General features: G+C 43.1%; 1 protein-coding gene across 1 annotated transcript in view; it reads left to right on the plus strand.

The window, feature by feature from the left end:
* Nucleotides 1-22,539, plus strand: part of Cacna1e (calcium voltage-gated channel subunit alpha1 E) — a 443,649-nt gene that overhangs the window by 415,792 nt on the left and 5,318 nt on the right. Inside the window, exons 41-47 of the mRNA XM_058571374.1 lie at nucleotides 4,315-4,411; nucleotides 6,414-6,519; nucleotides 7,361-7,468; nucleotides 8,009-8,109; nucleotides 8,389-8,495; nucleotides 19,211-19,322; nucleotides 21,640-21,768. Coding sequence (XP_058427357.1) covers nucleotides 4,315-4,411; nucleotides 6,414-6,519; nucleotides 7,361-7,468; nucleotides 8,009-8,109; nucleotides 8,389-8,495; nucleotides 19,211-19,322; nucleotides 21,640-21,768 — 760 coding nt within the window. The remainder of the gene's footprint in view (nucleotides 1-4,314; nucleotides 4,412-6,413; nucleotides 6,520-7,360; nucleotides 7,469-8,008; nucleotides 8,110-8,388; nucleotides 8,496-19,210; nucleotides 19,323-21,639; nucleotides 21,769-22,539) is intronic.

Genomic DNA, 22,539 nt, shown 5'->3' on the forward strand with positions numbered 1-22,539 from the left:
GGTTGAGGGTGACATTTCTATGAACTTTTCTGACCCAGGTCATCTTAGCTTCTGGGTCATAACTTATCATTCTATCCATTCTGGTCCCCCTCTGAAAATACTACAGGAGACATTGTCCTTCACAGGAATGGACCACGTTGCTTCCACCTGGAACTCCCTTCATAATCTAAGATTCATCCCCCTGGGAGGCTATCGAACTTGGGTTACTGTTTTGGAGGTTGAATGGGTGAATTGGAATTTCTCCTCTCCTTTAATTATTAATAACTTAGGGCACAGAATTATCTGAATTCACTACTGTTACAATGACTGAGCGACAGCTTTTCCTTTCTGGGCTCACATTCCAGGATATAACTCTTAGAAAACATAGGGCAGTGGCAGGGGTGGGGGGTAAAGTGCAGCCAGGTCTGCGTCTTTCACTTATGCAGCTTTAGACCCATCACCAAACTACTCTGAGCTGCCTCAGCTGCCAAGCAGTGATGTTACCTACCTACCTTGAAAGATAGTCACAAGGATGATATTGCATCATGCACGCTGTTATTGTACCCGATGATATGGAAACGCAAGTTGGAAGTAAGGAAAGTCAGCTTCTATAAAGTGTGGAGAGTTTGCTGGGGCTGAACTCAGGTCCAGGTCTGCACTTGGTCACTTACCAGAGTAAAGAGAAACCATTGGCTCATAAAGGAGTTCATTGCTCATCTAGCCTCACTTTGGTGTCCCAGGCTCCCAGAAACCCCAGCTTCCTTTGCTTTCACAGGATCCAAATGCCATGTGCGTTAAACATGCTCCTCCTTGCTCATTCCAGCTGCTGGGAAGAGACAGTGCCATGAGGACTTGTCGTAAGGCTCAGACACATGAGCTAAGCAAATATACATAGAACCTCTTCTGTTTTACAAAGTTACAGTGTACCTCATTTGGGTTAGTTTCCTTAGCTTTCTGTATGAAATGGAGGGGAGTAACAAAAGTACAATGAACCAACGTCTTCAAAAGGAAGATCCATACAGGTGGCAAAAGACATTGGCCTGTTGCTACTGGTAACCCACCTACTTCCCAATTTCATTAAGGAGTCAAATAAAAGACTATATGGTCAAATTACATCCCCTCAAGAGGTAAGCGACGTGGAAGTACTGACCAACTGCTCTCTGGAAGAATAGGAAGTTTGGATGCCCAAATCAAGAAGAACCCAGACATAATGAATCCAGGACATGGCACCCATCTCAACACGCCTGCCAGTATGGACTGGATGTTCAGAGGTGGAGATACCATATTTATAATCTCCTGTGAGACCCTTGTCAGTTTCAGGTTGGGTCCAGGTCTGCAGATCCCTGGTCATGCCTTGTTCTTGCCCATGATAGGAAAGATGCTTTCACCATTGAAAATTAGTCAGTTGTTAATTCTGTCCCTTCCACAGGAAGCCCGAAGTTCACAAAAGAAGGCTTTGGTAAGACAAGTCACCTTGTTCCTGGAATTCTGGTTGGACCCAATCTGGATTCTGGGTGGCAGGAATGGAGCTGGGGAAAGAGTATCCAGGGCTCCTCCCAGGGAGCTTTCAGAACGTGGATCCCAGAAGGCTTTCACAAGTAGAGGAGAGTTTGCCCGGGCTGCACTCAGGAAAAATGTGTTTCAAAGAGAATCCAGGCCCTTTGCAAATTCTCTCGTGCCAACTGTGCTCCTTGCTAATTAGCCTAATGGGAAATTTGTCTCTTACAGTCTGCAGAAAGACACTGACTTCCCATTGCCCCTGATAGGCGGGTCTGAGTAACTGACTATAATCAGTGTCTGTTTTCTGAAAAGCAAACCATTCTGCAGTCTGGTTTGCAGCAGCCCAGCATCGGCTCTGGAATTCAGGCAGAGGCTCACGGGCTGTCTTTGTTCTTAGAAGCCTAGCTAGAGGCAGGGCTGTGACTGCACCTGGCCAAGTATGGGCCATTTAGGTGTATCAGGGCGCTCTGGGGCTCTTCTGGCAATGGATGAACTCTGATTTCCTGAGACAACTGGGGCTCTACCATTTGGCAAGGTGATGGTTCTCTGGTGCTACTGTTCTCTGGTCTGGCTTTGCCTGGCCCAAGAAAAGAGGCTGCGCTCATTTCTTCCAGTCTCCCCTTTAGGGCAAGGCTGTCATTTCTTTTCCACCCTTCTCTGAGTATCCTATTAACCCACCTGTGCTTCCTTTACAGCGGCAGGATCCCGTATAAGGATATGTACAAATTAGTGCGGGTGATCTCGCCACCTCTGGGCCTGGGAGAGAACTGCCCCTACAGGGTGGCTTGCAAGGTTTGCTCCCAGTCCCCAGCCATGACCTGTGGTGGGATGCAACATCTAACCCTTCCTCTCCGTCCTCTGCTCCACCACCACTGCGCCACATGAGAGAACCTTCATGTTGCTTTTCTTTGAGTTTAAAGAGGTCCAAACCCTCCCAGAACCAGCAGCTGTTACGTAAGAAGAAGGGCACAGTTGGTAGCGAAGGCAGAAATGAGTTCAAGACTTAGTATGAAGGCCAATTTGATATCTCACTTTTATTCACATGCACACACATACGCATCATAACACGTACAATCTGTTCTACCTTATTTTGCATTTAACCACAGGGACCTCTCCCTCCCTCTCCCCCAGCAAATGCAGAAATCTTTTTAATCTATTGAGGAGTTATGTCTCTGGAGACAGAGAGGCCTCATTTTTAGCTAAATCATGTCATTGTCTCATGTATAATGAATCACAGTATGACTTTGGCCGTCCCTATCTCTGCCTACCCTCCCAGGTCCTGGGTGCTTTGGCCAGAAGTGACCATAAAAGCTATAGGTGGTGCATGCCTGGAATCCTCCCGAGTGTGCAACTTGGAAGGATGAGACTGGAAAGTCAAAAGTTCAAGGCCAGCCCGCACAACTTAGCAAGACCCTGTCTCAAAAAAGGGGTGGAGATATAGCTCAGTGGTTGAGTGCCTTTGGGTTCAATCCCCAGTACTGAGGTAGGGAGAAGCTAGAGGACAAAAATGAGGTGAGAAATAATAAAGAATTAGGGCAGCAGGTAAGCAGAGGTGAAGGAGGCATAGATTTGGGGATATATTGGAGAGTTTAATAGCTCTGAGAATTCTGGATGGCCTCTGTAGAAGATGAAGGGCCACTGAGGGTCCTGCCATATATAGTTGTGAGGGCACTGTCACCATTGCCATGTCACTTCTGTTGCTTAGACCAAAGATATTGTCCAGGGGCACATAGGACCTCCCTTTCAAACTGCCATACCCTGGGAACTTTCTACATCCCAGTGGCTCTACAGTGTAGAGCCATCCAAAGCCAAGACTGCTAGACAAGGAGCCCTCTCCTGGTGCTGCAGGAGGGACACATGGACTCCCTCAGGCAGAGCCCTGCCCAGGCAGCTGGAAGAGGCCCCAGGCTCAGGAAGGAAGCCTACCTGGGCGATGGACGGAGCTAGCTTGGGCTGGTGACACAGTGGTTCAGTGCTCGGGAGGCTGGACAGCTGCCTCTGCCTGAGACTCTTTAAACTCCGCCCTGGTGAAACCTGCAGCCGCATGTGGGAGAGCTGGGAGGGCAGCATGGCATGCAGATGCTCTTCCTCCTCCTGGTTTTGTTTCTTCTATCCCCAGCATGCCGTCAACCTGGTGCATGCTGGGGAATAAAGAGCCCTCTTGTCCACAGAGCCAGGTGGAAGCAACAGGCCGACTCTGACAAGCAGCCTCAGCCCACCACTCAGCGCGAGCCACCGCCTCCTGCTGCACACACACCACAGAGGGGGGATACACGACGTTCCGCCTGTGGGTTCAGGGGAGGAGAGAGGCCTGACTTCCAGGCCAATGTCCCTGTCACAGCCTGGGACCAGAATTCCGACCCATGGCTGGAGCACCGTCTATCCAGTTTATACCGCTCACACACAGCCCTGGGAATTGAAAAGTTTATACTGCTGGGGCAAACAGGACCAGCAGGGAAGTCGGGGTAAGGCTACCGGAGGAGGAATGAACCAGTCCCCGTCAGTGCCTTCTGACAGTGTCAGCAGGACAAGAGGTTGCCACTGGTGTTCCCGGGTCTGTGTGGGGCGTGATATAAATCCGCACCAGGATGGAGTCACATGTATGATTTGCCTTGATTAACAGGTTTCCTATTCTTCTCCTGTTTTGTCCATTTTGTTTTTCTTCTCCTGTTTTCTGTATTGTTTTGTTCTGGCTCTCTGGGAATGCCTGTTCTCCTCTCCTACCTGTCTGCATCCCTGCCCCCCGCCCCGCCCCACTTCCTCGCCTCTCCCTGCCACCCCTCCCGCCCTACCCCTTCCTGTCCTGTCCTTACACCCCCGCCCCCCCATGAGCAGTGGCCGCATCCATTACACTGAGATGTATGAAATGCTGACTCTCATGTCACCACCGCTAGGCCTCGGCAAGAGATGTCCCTCCAAAGTGGCATATAAGGTAGACCACCCCTTCCTTTGTTCTGGGCTAGAGACCAACAGGAGATGGGGTCCAGTTGTGGGGAGGCCAGAACATGGGAGGAAGCTGGGCTGGGGAGGTGGAGGAGGGAAGTAAGGAAAAAAGGAGACCAGAGAGTCAGGAAGGTTGTCAGGAGGACAAAGTCAGGAAAGGATATGACAGGGGTTTGCAGTGCTGTTCCCCCACAGGGCTCTTTGTGTCACTCTGTGTTTCTAAAAGTGTTTGGCTTCTCATGAGTGGGTTACTAGAGAGGTACTGTAGGTGGTGTATTTCCTTTTAGAGGAGGCAAAGTGGTGTCCAGGGAAACAGTGTATTTGGGAAAGAAAACTACAATGTGCAGCCATCGGAGCTTATTAAGAAACAAAGCTGCTTCATTCAGATCAATTAGGGAAACAATGCAGAAATTCCTCTAAACATGGTTCCAGAAGAAATCTTTAGGAGAACTGGCAACGAGTTTCTTCCCCAATGACGTAAGAAGGAACCGATGGAAGGCTCCTCCTAAGTGTGAGGCTGCAAAGGAATGTGTCTTCAACCCAGGGTCCACGGAGGGCCGCAGCTTTCTTCGCCTTCACCTGACTACCCCATGCCCATGGAAATGCTCAAGGGAAGGGGCAATGAAGGGCAGAAGTTGCCTTCTTGTTAGCTCTGCCTCATTAGCAGGATAGCCTTGTGGGTGGGGCCCTGGCCTGCCTTAAGTCGCCCGTAGCTTTGGGGCCTGAATTTTCCTTCACCTATTAGTCATCATTACTGATAATTCCCCTTTGGTGTTTAGATGAATCCAGAACTCTGGAGCTCTTTCATTCATTAGGAACATGTCATAGTAATACTGCTGCTTCTCTGAAAGTCAACAGAAGTTGGGGAGGTAGAACTTGAATCCAAACTAGAAACTGTTTTTATGCACTAAAACAGGTCTGTGGAATTGCTCTAGGCAAGGTGTTCCACAGTGTATTAGAGAGCCTTCCCCTAGAGCCTGCCTTTCCAAGAGATACTTCCCCACTGCCAGGCTGGTGGTTCTGCCAGAGGCCCTCCTGCTACCTCCAAATTGCATCGCTCCAGAGAGCATCTCATGGGAATGTGGCCATTAGGGACCTCCATCCACCCAGCATATAGCTCCTCTATAGCTTAAGGACTGATTATCTTAATTTTGTTCATGATGACCACATCCCAAAGAACTAGGTGGTGGGATGTGGCCAATTCTTTGAATTTCTGGGACAAAGCTTGGTGAGAGAAGAGAGAATTGGAAGGAAAGTTAAATAATTCTAAAAGCACGATACTCTCTGGAAAGTGGATTTGGCCATTTCAGTTTGATTCCTTCCTCTGGGCGAGGGGAACAGGGCCTGCCCACTCTGCTCCTGCCTGTGCCCCCATCTCTTATTCTTTTTTTCCCCTGCTCTCCCCATCTTCCTCCCCTAGAGCCTGATTGCACTTACCCCTGTCCATCCTGCTCCACCTCATCCTTTGGATAAGTTGGACTTATGCATGTTCAATCATGGGCTGGCAAATTTCATCCTTTAAAGACTCAAAAAGGGGGCACCAGGATGCATTTTCCAAGTCAGATAAGCAAACCAAAACCTGTCGCTATCTTTCCATCAAGTTTGGGGGCGTTTATGGGACAAGTGGAAATACAGAGCAGCCTGGAGACAGGGAATGGAGCCACCTCCAAGAGCTGACTCCTTCCCCAGAGCCTCTTCTAGAAATCACTTCCTTTCCCATTGGAAGACATTCTTAGGACTCCCCATGAAGGAGTTCCATCGAATGATCAGGGAACCCCCGTCCCTTGGAATTTGGCATCATTCCCTGGAAAAAGCAGCAAATGAGCCTTCGGTGAGAAGCAGGGAGAGTAGGACTGGGACAGGGGTATGGGGAATCCTTGCCCTTCCTTTTTGTCTGTGCATTTGAACTCTGCACTTTTCTTTCCTTCTCACAAGGTATCTCTTGATATTTTTTTTTTTTTTGCCTGCTGTTTTTTTCTTCTTTCACACAGAGGTTGGTCCTGATGAATATGCCAGTGGCTGAGGACATGACAGTCCATTTCACCTCCACACTTATGGCTCTGATCCGGACAGCTCTGGATATTAAAATTGCCAAAGGTCAGCCGAGGGAGGGAGGGAGGGAGGGAGGGGTTGTGCAGGATGGAGCTATATGAATTGCCAGCCAAGGACACAACAATACAGTGACCTGGAATTTAAGTAGCAGGGTCCTGGTTTCACCTGTGAGACTCAACAACCATAACACTTGTCATTTCCTTTGGTAAAATAAACGATTTGGTCATCTTTAAGGCTCCTTTGAGTGTTAAACAGTGAATGTGCTTTAGTGTCTAGCTGGGCATTCTAGAAATATTTGCAGGTTAAGCATATAAATTTTGTCATTTTCCCTCTATATGGCATCTTTTCTCTAAATTCTTAAAAGTCTTCTGTCATAGATGTCATCATAGAGGACATGAAATTACTTTGCTCATCTTGATTGATAATTCAGTGGTCTAGGAAAGAAAAGGTTTAGTACTTCTAGACAGACTTTTAGCTGCCTTGTCTTGCCTGATCCAAATCATCTGTAAAATCGGGCTACTTGGATCATAGAGCTAGGGTTGCTGGAGGACTGATATGTGCACAGTAAGGCAAGGCAGGCTTACTTGAGGCTCATTCCATTTTTCCCTCTGATGTATTGAGTACCTGAGATCCTTTTAGAATCAATGAGGAAGTCAGTTTTGGTCTCAGGATCTCAGAGGTCTGTGACAGGATAGGCCTGAGTCACTGAAAATAGGAGTCAAATTGTGTTCTGCTTCCTCAGCAGAATGACTTGTCTGTCACTAAGTGCCAAGATTTCCTCTTGGAATATGAGGTGCCATGCTGATTCAGCCCCTGCCCCCACCCATTCCCTTCGTCCTTGGTATTTGTGTCTGTTCTGATTTATTAATGATTTATCGTATTTTAGGTGGTGCAGACAGGCAACAGCTAGACTCAGAGCTGCAAAAGGAGACCCTGGCCATCTGGCCTCACCTGTCCCAGAAGATGCTGGATCTGCTTGTGCCCATGCCCAAAGGTGTGGGGTCTCCTCTTGAGTATTCTTGCCACTGTGGCCCAGCATGCCAAGGCCACATCTTTTGGGAAACCTGGAATGATCAAGGAGATAAGGGAAGGTTGCTCTTTTATCTTAGGAAACTAAATTACCCTCTAAAGTCCCTTTAATCATTATTAATCACAAGCAGTTTAAGATAGACCGTTGTGGTTGTGCATGAAACTTCCTGGGTGTCATTCTTTCCATGTCATGCTATTCAGCAAACCCCCATCAGTTGGGAAAAGGGTGGTGGTACTTAGATCTGGACATCTAGAATGCTAGGAGTTGATGCTTACAAATATATTGCTTGCCATCAGTATCGTCACTGTCACCCTCATTGGGTGGATTTGTAAACTCCTGGAGGACAGATGTGGGGACCTATTCACTTTGTATCCTCAGAGACTCAATAAGCATTGGATGAGTGAGTGAGGGTATAAACCTACTTCAGAGAGTGGGTAGTAAAGCTTGTGAGGCATCCCTACTCTCTCCTCCTCGTTCATCATCATGCCATGTTTGTGTTTTTAGCTTCTGACCTGACTGTGGGAAAAATCTATGCAGCAATGATGATCATGGACTACTATAAACAGAGTAAGGTGAAGAAGCAGAGGCAGCAGCTGGAGGAACAGGTGAAAGTCGATGATTGAGTGGGTGGGCATTGAGTCACTTGGGCTCCCAAGGAGATGTGTATCCCTGGGGCACAGTGCTCTGTGAGTACAGTAAGGGATGAAGGGTGTGAGAACTTTCTAGTGCCATGCAATTAGAAATCCAGTGAGTCCACCATTAAAATAGTCAAGCAAGGTGTAAATCATGCTCTGACATTTCTTGTGTCATTTATATTCCTGCCCCCCACAGCAGATCCCACAGTGTCATGGGAACTTCTTTTTTTTTTTTTTTTTTTAACACAGAAAAATGCACCCATGTTCCAACGCATGGAGCCATCATCTCTGCCTCAGGAGATCATTGCTAATGCCAAAGCCCTGCCTTATCTCCAGCAGGACCCCGTTTCAGGCCTGTGAGTAGAACCAAAGGGTCCACACCTGCTTGAAATAGGCCACCCATGCCACTGTGTAGGCCTGAGAACCTATTGCCTCAAAGTACCCAAGTAATCATACTGAGCTGAATAGTTCATTTCCTGAGGCTGAGTCTCTCAAGATGGTTATAGTACAGGGGTAAGAAAAACATAAACTAAGCCTATATAGTGACACCACAAGCTTCAGAGACAATGGTCACTGTGAAGGGACAACAGAAGGAAGTTTTCACTTGTGTTCTAATGTACTGGCATCTTAGTTTCCTTGTGAATAATAATCGTCTTCTATTCTTGATTATTGCTTCCCACTGGATTTAGCATTCTGCTAGAAGATATAGATCCCTTCAGAGGGGCCAGGATTACAGAATATAGAAGGGGGAAAGAAAGAATAGCTACTGAATTCTTCCCCTGAGGGTGGTTCTGCCCAACCTCACTTGATTCTCACTAAAGCAGTCTACTATACCCTGGAAATAGATAATTAGATTATCATTTTTACAAATAAAGAAATGGAAACTGAAGGAGATTAAATAAGTTGCCCAAATGGGATCAGTAGTAGGAAGCAAAATGAAATTTGTTATTTCTTTTCTTATAACACCCATTTATTAACCCACAGTTCTGTAAATCAGAAGTCAAGCCTGCCATGACTGGGTTCTCTGCTGAGGGTGTCACAGGCAGAAATGAAGCCAGCCAGATTGAATCTTATTTGGAAGCTCTGGAGAACACGTTTATTTCCAAGCTCTTTTTAAAAATTTATATATGACAGCAGAATGTATTGCAATTCTTATTACACATATAGAGCACAATTTTTTCATATCTGGTTGTATACAAAGTATATTCATACCAATTTGTGTTTTCATACATGTACTTTGGATAATGATGTCCATCACATCCCACCATCATTTCTAATCACATGTCACCTCCCTTACCTTTCTATCCCTCTGCCCTATCTAAAGTTCATCTATTCCTCCCACAATCCCCCTCCCCACCCCACTATGAATCAGCTTTCTTATATCGGAGAAAACATTCGGCATTTGTTTTTTGGGGATTGGCTAACTTCACTTACCATATCTTCTCTAACTCCATTGATTTACCTGCAAATGCCATGATTTTATTCTCTTTTATTGCTGAGTAATATTTGATTATATATATATATATATATGATCACATTTTTTTTATCCATTCATCTATTGAAGGGCATCTAGGTTGGTTCCATAGTTTATCTATTGTGAACTGTGCTGCTATAAATATTATGTGGTTGTGTCCCTGTAGTATGCAGTTTTTAAACCCTTTGCGTATACACCAACGAGAGGAATAGCTGGGTCAAATGGTGGTTCCGTTCCCAGTTTTCCAAGAAATCTCTATATTGCTTTCCATATTGGCTGCACCAATTTGCAGTCCCACCAGCAGTGTATGAGTGTACCTTTTCCCCCACATCCTCACCAACACTATTGTTTGTCTTCATAACATCTGCCATTCTGACTGGAGTGAGACGAAATCCTAGAGTATGGTTGATTTCCATTTCTCTAATTGCTAGTGATGATGAACTTTTTCATATATTTGTTGATTGATTGTATATCCTCTTCTGAGAAGTGTCTGTTCAGGTCCTTGGCCCATTTATTGATTGGGTTATTTGGTTTTGTTGTTGTTGTTGTTTGGTGCTTAGCTTTTTGAATTCTTTATATACCCTAGAGATTAGTGCTCTATCTGATGTGTGAGGGGTAAAGATTTGCTCCCAAGATGTAGGCTCTCTATTCACCTTACAGATTGTTTCTTTTGCTGAGAAGAAACTTTTTAGTTTGAGTCCATCCCACTTATTGATTCTCGATTTTAATTCTTGTGCCAAAGGAGTCTTATTAAGGAAGTTGGGGCCTAATCCCACACAATGGAGATTAAGGCCTAGTTTTTCTTCTATTAGACACAGGGTCTCTGGTTTTATTCCTAGGTCCTTGATCCATTTTAAGTTTTATACATGGTAAGAGATAGGGGTTTAATTCATTTTGTTGAATATGGATTTCCAGTTTTCCCAGCAGCATTTGTTGAATAGGATATCTTTTCTCCAATGCATGTTTTTGGCACCTTTGTCTAATAAGATAATTGTAATTTTGTGGGTTAGTCTCTTTGTCCTCTGTTCTGTACCATTGGTCTACCAGTCTGCTTTGATGCCAATACCATGTCATTTTTGTTACTATTGCTCTGTAGTATAGTTTAAAGTCTGGTATAGTGCTGCCACCTGCTTTACTCTTCCTGCTAAGGATTGCTTTAGCTATTCTGGGTCTCTTATTTTTCCAGATGAATTTCATGACTGCTTTTTCTATTTCTATGAAGAATGTTATTGGGATTTTGATCAGAATTGCATTAAATCTGTATAGTGCTTTTGGTAGTATGGTCATTTTGATAATCCTGCCTATCCAAGAGCAAGGTAAAACTTTCCATCTTCTAAGGTCTTCTTTGATTTCTTTCTTTAGGGTTCCATAATTTTCATTATATAGATCTTTTATCTCTTTTGTTGATTCCCAAGTATTTTTTTTTCTTGAGACTATTGTAAATGGGGCAGTTTTCCTCATTTCCATTTCTGAGGATTTGTCACTGATACACAGAAGTGCATTTGATTTATGCGTGTTGAATTTATATCCTGCTACTTTGCTGAATTCATTTACTAGTTCTAGAAGTTTTCTGGTGGAACTTTTAGGGTCTTCTAGGTATAGAATCATTTCATCAGCAAATAGTCCCAATTTGAATTCTTCTTTTCCTATGTGTATCCCTTTAATTTCTTTTGTCTTACTGCTCTGCCAGTGTTTCAAGAACTATGTTAAATAGAAGTGGTGAAAGAGGGCATCCCTGTCTTGTTCCAGTTTTTAAAGGGAATGCCTTCAATTTTTCACTATTTAGAATGATATTGGCCTTGGGCTTAGCATAGATGGCCTTTATGATGTTGAAATGTATTCCTATTATTCCTAATTTTTCTAGTGTTTTTAACAGGAAGGGATGCTATATTGTCAAATGCTTTTTTTGCATCTATTGAGATAATCATATAATTCTTTAAGTCTATTGATGTGATGAATTACATTTATTGATTTATGGGGATGAGTCCCACTTGATCATGGTGCATGATCTTTTTTGATGTTTTTGTATTTGATTTACCAGAATTTTATTGAGAATTTTTGCATCTATGTTCAATAGAGATATTGGTCTGAAGTTTTCCTTTTTTTGATCTATCTTTGCCTGGTTTTGGAATTGGGGTGATATTGGCCTCATAGAATGAGTTTAGAAGTCCTCCCTCTATTTCCTGAAATAAATTGAAGAGTATTGGGGGGCTGGGGATGTGGCTCAAGCGGTAGCATGCTCACCTGGCATGTGCGGGGTGCTGGGTTCTATCCTCAGCACCACATAAAAATAAAATAAAGATGTTATGTCCACTGAAAACTAAAAAATAAATATTAAAAAATTCTCTTTAAAAAATTGAAGCGTATTGGTATTAATTCTTCTTTAAAGGTCTTATAGAACTTTCTGATATTATCTCACTGAAGAAATTGTGCATTCCTTTGGATTAAAACTCCGTGCCTTCCTCTATCCCAATAACTCTTAGATTTGGTCTTTTTGATGCCGTCCCATAATTTTTGGATGTTCTTTCCATGGTTTCTTCACTGTGTAATCAACTTTATTTTCCAAATTGTATACTTTGTCTTCATTATCTGACGTTCTTTCTTCTCTGCCTGGACTTTTCTTGGTAGACTTCTGATGGCATCTTCTATTTGTCACTTAAAATTGATCTGTTTAAATTGTGTATATCATCCTGATTCAATTTGGGCAAATTATATGACTCTAGAAATTTGTCGATGCCTTCGATATTTTCTATTTTATTGGAGTACAAATTTTCAAAATAATTTCTAATTATCGTCTATATTTCTGTAGTGTCATGATATTTCCTTTTTTCATCACATATATTAGTAATTTGAGTTTTCTCTTTCCTTCTCTTCGTTAGCATGGCTAAGAGTTTGTCAATTTTATTTACTTTTTCAAAGAACCAACTTTTTGTGCTGTCAGCTTTTTCAATTGTTTCTTTTGTTTCAATTTCATTGATTTCAGCTCTGCTTTTGGTGTTGATTTATTCCTCTTTTTCTACTTTTTCTAGGGCTTTGAGATGTAATGTTAAGACATTTGTTGACTTTTTCTTTTAAGGAATGAACTCCATGCAATGAAATTTCCTCTTAGAACTGCCTTCATAGTGTCCCAGAGATTTCAATATGTTCTATCTGTGTCCTCATTCATCTCTAAAAAAATTTTTTAAATCTCCTCCTTGATGTCTTCTGCCACCCATTCAGTAAGTATATTATTTAATCTTCAGGTGTTGAAGTAGCTTTTATTTCTTTTTTATAATCGATTTATAATTTCATTCCATTATGATCTGATAGAATTCCAGGTAGTGTATCTATTTTTTTTTTTTATATTTTCTAAGAGTTGCTTTGTGGCAAAATATATGGTCTATTTTAGAGAAGTATCCATGTGCCACTAAGAAAGTATACACTCATTGAAGGATGAAATATTCTATAAATGTCAGTTAAGTCTAAGTTATTGACTGTGTTATTGAGTTCTATAGTTTCTTTGTTCAGCTTTTGTTTGGAAGATCTGTCTAGTGATGAAAGAGGTGTGTGAAAGTCACCCAGAATTATTTTGTTGTGGTGTGTTCGACTCTTGAACTTGAGAAGAGTTTGTTTTGAATGTACGTGCTCAGTTGTTTGGGGCATATATATTTACAATTAAGTCTTGTTGGTGTTTGGTTCCCTTGAGCAGTATGTCCTTTATCCTTTTTGATTGACTTTAGTTTGAAGTCTACTTTATTTATGAGGATGGAAAACCTTGCTTGCTTCTGCAGTCTATGTGAGTGGTATGATTTTTCCCAACCCTTCACCTTCAGTCTATGGATGTCTTTTCCTATGAAATAAGTCTCTTGGAGGCAGCATATTGTTGTCTTTTTTTTTTTTTTAATCCAACCTGCTAGTCTGAATTTAGGCCATTAACATTCAGGGTTATTATTGAGATATGATTTGTATTCCCAGCCATTTTTGTTTATTTTGGGGATTTAACATGACTTGGTTTCTCCTGATTAGATTTTACTTTAGTGTAATCCCTCCCTCTGCTGATTTTCATCTTTGTTTTTCATTTCCTCTTTGTGGAATATTTTGCTGAGGATGTTCTGTAGTGCAGACTTTCTAGTTATAAATTCTTTTAACTTTTGTTTATCATGGAAGGTTTTTATTTCATCATCAAACCTAAAGCTTAGTTTTGCTGGATATAAGATTCTTGGTTGGCATCTATTTTCTTTCAGAGCTTGGTGTATGTTGTTCCATGATCTCCTGGCTTTGAGGGTCTGGGTTGAAAAATCTGCTGAGATGCGGATTAATCTCCCCCTATATGTGATCTGAGTCCGATCTCTTTCAGCTTAAGATTCTATCCTTATTCTGTATGCTAGGCCGCCTTTTCATTATAATGTGCCTTGGTGTAGATCTGTTATAACTGTGTACATTTGATGTCCTGTAAGCCTCTTGTATTTGGTTTTTCCAATTAGTTCTTCATGTTTGGGAAATTTTCTGATATTATCTTACTGAAGAAATTGTGCATTCCTTTGGATTAAAACTGTCTTCCTCTATCCCAATAACTCTTATATTTGGTCTTTTGATGCTGTCCCATAATTTTGGGATGTTGAGAGCCACAGCTGAAGGGGCTGCCAGCAAACTTCCAGCTGCCAACTGATTGGCTCCTCTGCGGTGATGCTCATTGGGCTGTTTCCCCACCCTTTCAGACCACGGAGCTGCTCATTGGGGGACTTTTTTTTTGGCTCTGCCCAGGCGACCCAGCCAATCAGCCTCAAGAGCAGGAGGAGTGGGGGAGGTTGAGAGGCTTGTGGGAAGCCAGTGGTGGCAGTTGGGCTCTGAAGTTTTTTCCTGAGGAGCTGTGTGGTTTGGTGTGCGTTCTAAAAATAAAGTTCGTTTCTTTTGACAAGTAGCTCCTGAATTGTGCCCAGACAGACTGCGGCATTGGGATGTTCTGTTCATGGTTTCTTCACTGTGTGATCAACTTTATTTTCCAGATTGTATACTTTGTCTTCATTATCTGACGTTCTTTCTTCCAAGTGATCTAGTCTGTTGGTTATGCTTTCTATTGAGTTATTTGATTTATTATATCCTTCATTTCAAGGGTTTGTTTTTTTTTTCCCCCAGAGTCTCTTGAAGTAATCTTTTGCTACCTGTATTTGCTCTTATCTCATTGTTGGAGTGATCACTTTTGCCTATATTTGCTCATTCTTTAATTATGAACCTTCTGAACTCCAACATTTCATCAACTTTTCTGTCCATGGGTTCTGTTATTACAGTAACCTGGTTTGTTTGGGGCACTTTCCTCCCTTGTTTTTTCATGTTGTTTGAGATATTTCAGTTTCTACCCTATATTCTTGTGTCTGTGCAGATTCTCTGGAAGCCCATCTCACCTTGATGGTAGGCTTCCAGACCCTGCTGGTGTCCCTCAGTGTGTGCTACTGCATCTAAAGGTGGTAATAGCTTAGATAAGGTGCCCCGACATGGAAGCAATGTCTTATAGAGATGGGGCTGAAAAGGTGGGCCTCACTCTCTTTGGGATGCCAACTTTGAGATGAAGCTGCTTCTAGATCCTGTCTGTTGTTAAAAAGTTAGGGGTTACTGTGTGGGGAAGGCTAGGGTGGTGACTGCAGTGTCCTAAGATGGGTTAAGCTCCCAGGTGTTGGGGGGCAGAGTGAACTCGGACCTACTCTGGACCTGGGTCCATGCAAGTCAGTGTGGGTGGATTTGGGCTGGGCCTGGCCTCCTGCAGTAGGTGGGAAGAGGCGGTACTATGCTGGAGGCTGGGCTCTGGCAGGTGTGGGTTGATCTGGGCAACCCAGCTTGCCTACCTATAGTAGTCTGCTGCTCCAAAATTTGTTATTTCTGAGTAGAGTCTTTCCACTGTAACATGTTATCTTTAATAAACAAAGGGGTTCAGAAAAAAGTTGAGACAAAACTAAGGAATATGCCAGTTCTTCTGATAGGCCTTAGCTCCTGGTTGTTGATCATAAATGATCTTCTAGAGTATACATATCTCATGCCATTATCAACAGTAAGCGTGGGGTGGACACCCAAGGGCATGAGTCCCTCTGGGCAATGTAAACAAGTTTGAGGTTGGGGTTCACTAAATTGTACAACATGAGATGATATCCAGGGCTTGGGAATGAGACCTCTGTTGGAACACCCTTTGGCATTGCTTACACCATTAGTTTCTTTCATCCTTTGGTGGTGTAGGTCTGTTTTTGAAAAATATATTTAAAAGTCATAATATAGAACACTTAGAAGAAAAAGCCCAGAGTCGTGATCAGGGACTTCGGTTATTTTTATAAATTATTTGATGTGATGGCAAGATGCATATTCTCCTGTTCACAGAAAACAAGTAGATGTTTATTTTTGCTGTGTGCAGGAGGGAGGGAAGGAGATATGACTGGAGCAATGGAGCCTCCCCAATGTAGGGTTTACACTGTTTTCCATGGGTCTTTGGCCTAGAAATGGAAGACACCCCTTGCCCCTCCACCCAGATCTGTTTTATCTGTGATTTGATGTTTAAATGGGATAACTCCAGCTTCTCCTCCATGTTGTTTATTTACCATTTTTTGTTGGGTGTGAACTTGGCCCGGACACTTGGAGGTATAGCAGTGAGCACAATCTTAGTCCCCATGGAGAAACATCTGGTAAAAGAAATTACAAGAATGATAGATTAAAATGGGGAAGGGTAGGTTATTGTGATGCCTTGTAAAAGAAACCACTTACCTAGTTTTAGGATGTTTCCACAAGAAAGCAAGCTGTTTGAGAGGTGAGAGAGTGTAGTAAATTTAGGATTCTAAAAACTGTAGGGTGGTTAGAGCAAGAACCCAGGAGAGGTGGCAGCTTGTGGGATTGGAGAACTTCCTGGGGTCAGGATATAAGAGGGCATTATAAGCAAGATAAAGAAATCATATTTGGGGTTGTGTGCTTCATAGTGACATGATCAGATTTGTGCTTTTAAAATTCATTTAGGAATTCAGTGTAGACTTGATGGATTGGGGGGAACAATTCTAGAGACAAGAACACAAGTCACTGAAATTGTATAAATTGTCAATGATGGTAGCTTGGACCAACAGAATATAAATAAGAGATAGGCAGACAAAATATTTAGAATGGGAAGGATTTGGTGACTCATTTGCACATGGAGTAAAGATCTTTGTGTTTCTTGTCTGAGTCTTTGGTAGATATTGATGCATTTCCTGAAATGAGGACACTGGTGGAATAGCAGGCTGGTTCCTCAGGAGCATCTGTTTCTTGAACCATACATTGTTCAGAGCATGACAGAGCCCTTCCCTCAAATGACTTAGGACTTTAATTACTTTTTTTTTAACCAAATGTAAACAGAACTATTGGAGAAAAATTGTCAATTTGATTACAGCTGTGATAAAAATGAATAATACAATGTATATAAGAAGGTCATCTGGCCAGGCATATGTAATCCCAGTGTCTTGGGAGCCAGAATCACAAGTTCAAAGCCAGCCTCAGCAAAATTGAGGCACTAAGCAACTCGGTGAGACTGTCTCTAAATAAAATACAATATGGGGATGTGGCTCAGTGGTCAAGTGCCCTTGATTTCAATTCCTGGTACCCCCCGCCAAAAAAAAAGGACAACTGACCAGTTATGGGAAAGATGATTTCCTAAGGAAGTAACTTTGGGTAAGAAAATTCAAAATTACATGGAAAGAGCTTACAAGGTCAGGAGCCCTCGAGAGAAGCATCTTGTAGCCTGTGTTAACCAAATAAAAATGGCTAGTGTGTGGAATTCTGGGAGCAAAGAGGAAAGTGATGCATGGAGAGGTTCATGAGGCAGGGATCATGTGATGCAATCTGGACTTCATCCTGACAACAAGAGGCAGCCCGAGAGGGTTTTTAAAGTAGGAGATCACTCGGGGTTAAATTATTCAACACTGTGAAGTTGTTCAGTGATTCCAAAGGTCCTATCATGCTATTGCCATAACAAAATACCTGAAATTAGATAGTTTACAAAGAATATATACCTGTGACTCACAGAAGCTGAGAAATCCAAGTACATGGAATCTGCATCTAGTGAAGGCCTTCTTGTTGTGTCACATCAGGGTAAAGGACATCATACAGTGAGACAGACCAAGCTTGTTAGCTTGTGTCTCCCTTCTTATAAAGCCACTGATATCAGGAGATGGGGCACTCATAGTGATATCATTAACATAGAATTTTAAAGATGAAATTTCCAATGCATGAACTTTTGTGGGGCACAGCAGGTCTTCCCCATGTATTGGATATTCTACTCATTCTCTATAGGACAAAGGGGGGCCTGTTTCTTATACACTAGCAGCACTCATTTTGTTCCCAGTGATAAACTCAACTAAAGCCCTTACTGGCAGCAAGGGTATGGACTGGGAGTCTCTCTGCAATTCAAATCTTCCCCAGGATGTTAATCTGGTAAGCCTACAGTTACTCCAATTTTCCATTGGATACAGTCGTCAGCAGTAGACTTAACTGCTCTCTTTGGAGCAGAAGGCGACACTCCCCAGGTCTACCACCTCTGATAGAGCTACTGCTTAGCCACTGGCCTCAGCTTCTGGATTACAGGGGGGAGAAGCAGTGTGTTTTTTTTTTGGGGGGGGGGGTGTGCTGGAATTGAACTCAGGTGTACTCAATCACTGAGCCGCATCCTCAGCCCTATTTTAAAGTTAGGGTCTTACTCAGTTGCTTAGCACCTTGCTTTTGCTGAAGCTGGCTTTGAACTCACAATCCTCCTGCCTCAGCCTCCCGAACCTCTGGGATTATAAGCATGCACCACCGTGCCTTCTTGATCAATGGCAGCTGTTACCACCCAGGTGGCAGTGGATGGTAATAGGAGTTGAATTCCTAAAGGGTAACTGCTTTTTTTTTCTGCAAGCTAGCCCAGTGGACCTGATTGTCTAAGAATCTGGAAGTACCAATAGTTTAATGACAACACACTGTGAAAGCTCTTCTATCCTTCATTTGGAGGCCGCTAAACACTTGGCACAGATTTGTCCTTGTCCTCCTACCGCACCACTATTTAAACCTTCTCCTAGTTAGCTATCAGTTCCGAGGTTCAACTCACCTCCACTAAGTTCATGAACCAATAGACACAGTGCATGGCAGAGTAGCCCTTCAGTAAGTGTTCAGGGATTTGAGCTTAATTTGGCCGGGGATGTTGGTGTAAGAAGACCATATTTCTGAGAGTGGGGAAAAAAAATTTAAAAGACCATGGCTGCCTAATATTTAAACAAGCTTTTCACTGTTTAAACTAGAGCATTTTTCTGCCCAATGCAGAAACTCAACAGAAACAGGTTTACAGTCTAGCATTGGACTTCCATATGGCTGAGTGTGACAAATGATGTCATTTGTCACAGATATGCTAGTCACCAACAGAATGATGAATGGTTCCAAAGGCAGGTTGAAAACACCAGTTTCTCTGCTTTTCAAAACTTACAGGGTTTTTTTTTTTGTTGTTTTTGTTTTTTAAAGTTACCAGACTTATAGGCCTGCTAAGGGCAAAGGGTGTAGACCTTGATGGGAAGGAGATGGGAATTTTTACTGGCAGCTATGGAACGACTGTTTCTCATTACCTCCAAATTTGGCATTGCTTTTCAGGAGTGGCCGGAGTGGATACCCTTCAATGAGTCCACTCTCCCCCCAGGAAATATTCCAGTTGGCCTGTATGGACCCAACCGAGGATGGACAATTCCAGGAACAGCAATCTCTGGTGAATGAACGAGTTACATGATCTCGAAAATACTTTCTTGGTTTCCTGATCCCTCCCACTCTTATTTTAAAATTTTTATTTCATAGCCATGATCCATCATGAAAACCCCTTTTGGTAGTCTAACCAGTTTCCCTGGGAGTTTCCTACTAGTTTTTCATGTTTTCTAAGAATGTTCTGTCTTCAGGTTTTACAGTCTCAGAGGTCCCTTCACTACTACAGGAACTCATGTTGCCCTCTTAGTTTATGTCCTTGATCATCAAATGTAGGTGGCAAAAGTCATGTAAAATCTTGCCTTTGATAGAGTGGCACCGGCCATGTGGCATAGTGTACCAAGAACTGCTTGTAAGAACACAGAAATGCCCCTGCCAGCTCTCGGTGGCTAGCTTTCTGCCAGGAGGAGGCACAGAAGACTTGACCACCTCTGTGTGGGTTCAAGCAAGTGGTTCCACAATTCTACAAGGTCAAATACATCCTAACAGGCTCTTAAAGTCATTTTCCTGAACCCAAAATGAGTTTTTCATTAGCGTTGATGGTGAAATTTCTGAGAGGCCTACTGGGCCAAGTTAAAGTTTGAAGACAGGCAGACTAATGTTTTGGCTTTGCTAACACAAAGCTACAAGGTGATTCCCAAAGCTAATCAACTTTACCATTATTCCTAGTTCAGGAGCAGTGAGCTCAAGTTCCCTCCCAAGCTTAATTGGACTGGAGAGGAAATGACAAAACGCAGCCTTTGCAAAAGTCTGTATAGACAGCTAGTACTGAGTGAGTTCCATATCACTTTGATTCATCTGTGGTTCTTTTTTCTCCTGACTCCTCTCTGCTCTACTGTATATCTCAGAGCCATCCTGAACAGATATCCCTCAGAGGGAGCAAACCCTTCAGTAGCTCAAACAAATGGGTGATTCTGTCCTCTGGAATTGCTGAGGCTTGTGTGGGGGACACCTCTAGGCCAGAAGTCTCTGGTGCATGAGTAATTTATCCAAGGGTGTCTGTGAGGTGGGTAGAATTTCTTGGAATAATTCTGTCTTCCCCTTTGAGAAACTTAACATCAAAACCTAGGGACTAATGGGTCCAGGTAATTTTATTCTTAAAATGGTCTCACAGCATTTTACAGCTTGCTTGCCTGGTGATATGTCTGGTAAGAAAAATTTCCATGAGACTTTATTACCTCATTTCTGTGGGTTTCTCCAGGGCTGAGCTGTAGTGCCAGGACTTTCTGGATGTGCGTTCATCTTGTTGTCAGTTCTGGTGTCTGTAATTTAATTCAGGTGTCAGCTGTGCTACACACTCACCACTGTGTACTTCTGCACATCCTGAGGCGTGGCCATAATTTGTGCGTGTGCATATGGAGTGTGTGTCTCACACCACCTCTGACACCTGTACCCTGCAGTGTTGTTACCACGTCTGTTTGGAGTCGGAACCATGTGCCATATACAGCATGTATCGCAAACACTAGTTTTCTCAAGTGCACATATCACGTTCCTGGTAAGGCCCTCCTCTCATGCACACCAGAAATCGCTGAGGAGAGTTCCCAGGTGCCTCTTCCTTTGGAGAATACCCTGCTCATACCCTGATACTTTTAGGATGTTGTTTTCTAAATATAAAAAAGCTTTTTTAAAAAAATATAATTTCCATATGCCCTAGATGTTCTTAGATCTCTTCTGGGTGGCCCATGTATGCAGCTCTATTCTCAAGTGTCGCTGCCTAGCTGTCTTTCTAGAGCAAGCACAACTGCCACACTGATGACCTTTGATCAGAAAATTAACAAAGGAGTTTGACAGGGACATAGAGCTAACCATCTAACACTCCAGAGGGGCACAATCCAATACATGTGGTACTTAGCCCTTGAAGAGTCTAAATAAAATGTAAAATTCCAATGATTACATAAGTAGCTTGCATTATATTTCTATTAGATGACGATAGTTGAGAGCATCCCTGACAGGGGGCCACCTGTCACATTTGGGATGGTTTCAATCGCAAGAAAACTCTTGTCTAATGAAATGTACATTTGATATCAGAGTAATTTCCCTTACAATTTAACAAAAATTCTCTTCAGATTAAAACAAATCGAACAGTAACACCTCTCAAAGTAAACTTCACGTTTCATAACGCCATAATATCTGAAGTACTGCTTAGCAATTGGTCTTTACCTTTCAATCCCAGTTAGAATTTTGGGACATCTGGTATATGTACACACATACACAACTGAGACCTTCAAGATGCCAGTCTCCCTTCTGGAGGCAGAATCATCTCCTGGAGGTGAGAAGCAATGAGATGGAACCAAGTCCCACAAGCTTGGCTGTGTGTTTATTTCCAGGAGCCAGAGGTTAGTGAAATAAAAAGCGTGCAGTCCTCTAACCATGGCATCTGCCTTCCTTCGGACACCCAGGAGCGTGCGGGATCGGGGAGGGCATCCTCTATGCCACGTCTGACCGTGGATCCCCAGGTAAAAAGCAACCACCAGGTATCTTATGCAGTGGCATCCCAGGCTGTATTAGGTGGTGGTGACACACCTGATGTTTTCAGGTGAGCCTGAACTTGCTCCCATCCCTTCTGTAAGAGAGCCTGCTCCTCCACTGTTTTCAATGAGCCCCTAAACACAATAGCCTAGCCAACAAAATGGCATAACTTCCCCCAGGGGACTAAGCATTCTCAAGACTTAAGCAGCCAAGCAAGAAAGATCTTCCAGGATTTTCTGTGTATTTCCCCCCAAGCACACATGCATTACTTACACACAGCTGTATGTCAGGACTGTCTTAGCCAATGCAGGCCACGCCTCATTTCTTTGTCTGTTTTCCTGGCTTCTTTTTTCTGTCTGTCTGTCGTACATCAGGTTTTGACAGAGACAAGAAGTTTTGGTGGATCTGTTTTGACATCTGTGGTTGAAGGTGGGCTGGTTAAGAGGGAGAGTGGAGCTTTCTTGGTTGTTAAATTTCAAGCTTTTCTGGGCTCCAGTGCTACAGGGCAGGGCCTTCTCTACACAGGCAAAACCGTACTTCTTCTAGGCTTGGCCTTTTTGACAGTGGCCCTCATGTATTTCCAAGGGCTCAGGGCCTGCCCGGTTTTGCCTGGTGTACCCAGGTGCTCACATTCTTGAGCATGAAGAGAAGATCCTGGGCCAGTTTTCAGTGACTATGTTAACATAATCAGGGCACTTTCTTGAGCAGCCTCTCTAGCTAAAGTCTTGAGTATGTGGGATTGGGAGTGAAGGGAGGCT

Source organism: Marmota monax, unplaced genomic scaffold (genome assembly GCF_021218885.2).
Source record: "Marmota monax isolate L192 unplaced genomic scaffold, Marmota_monax_Labrador192_F-V1.1 WCK01_AAM20220418_F8-fsc00209, whole genome shotgun sequence".
NCBI lineage: Eukaryota > Metazoa > Chordata > Mammalia > Rodentia > Sciuridae > Marmota > Marmota monax.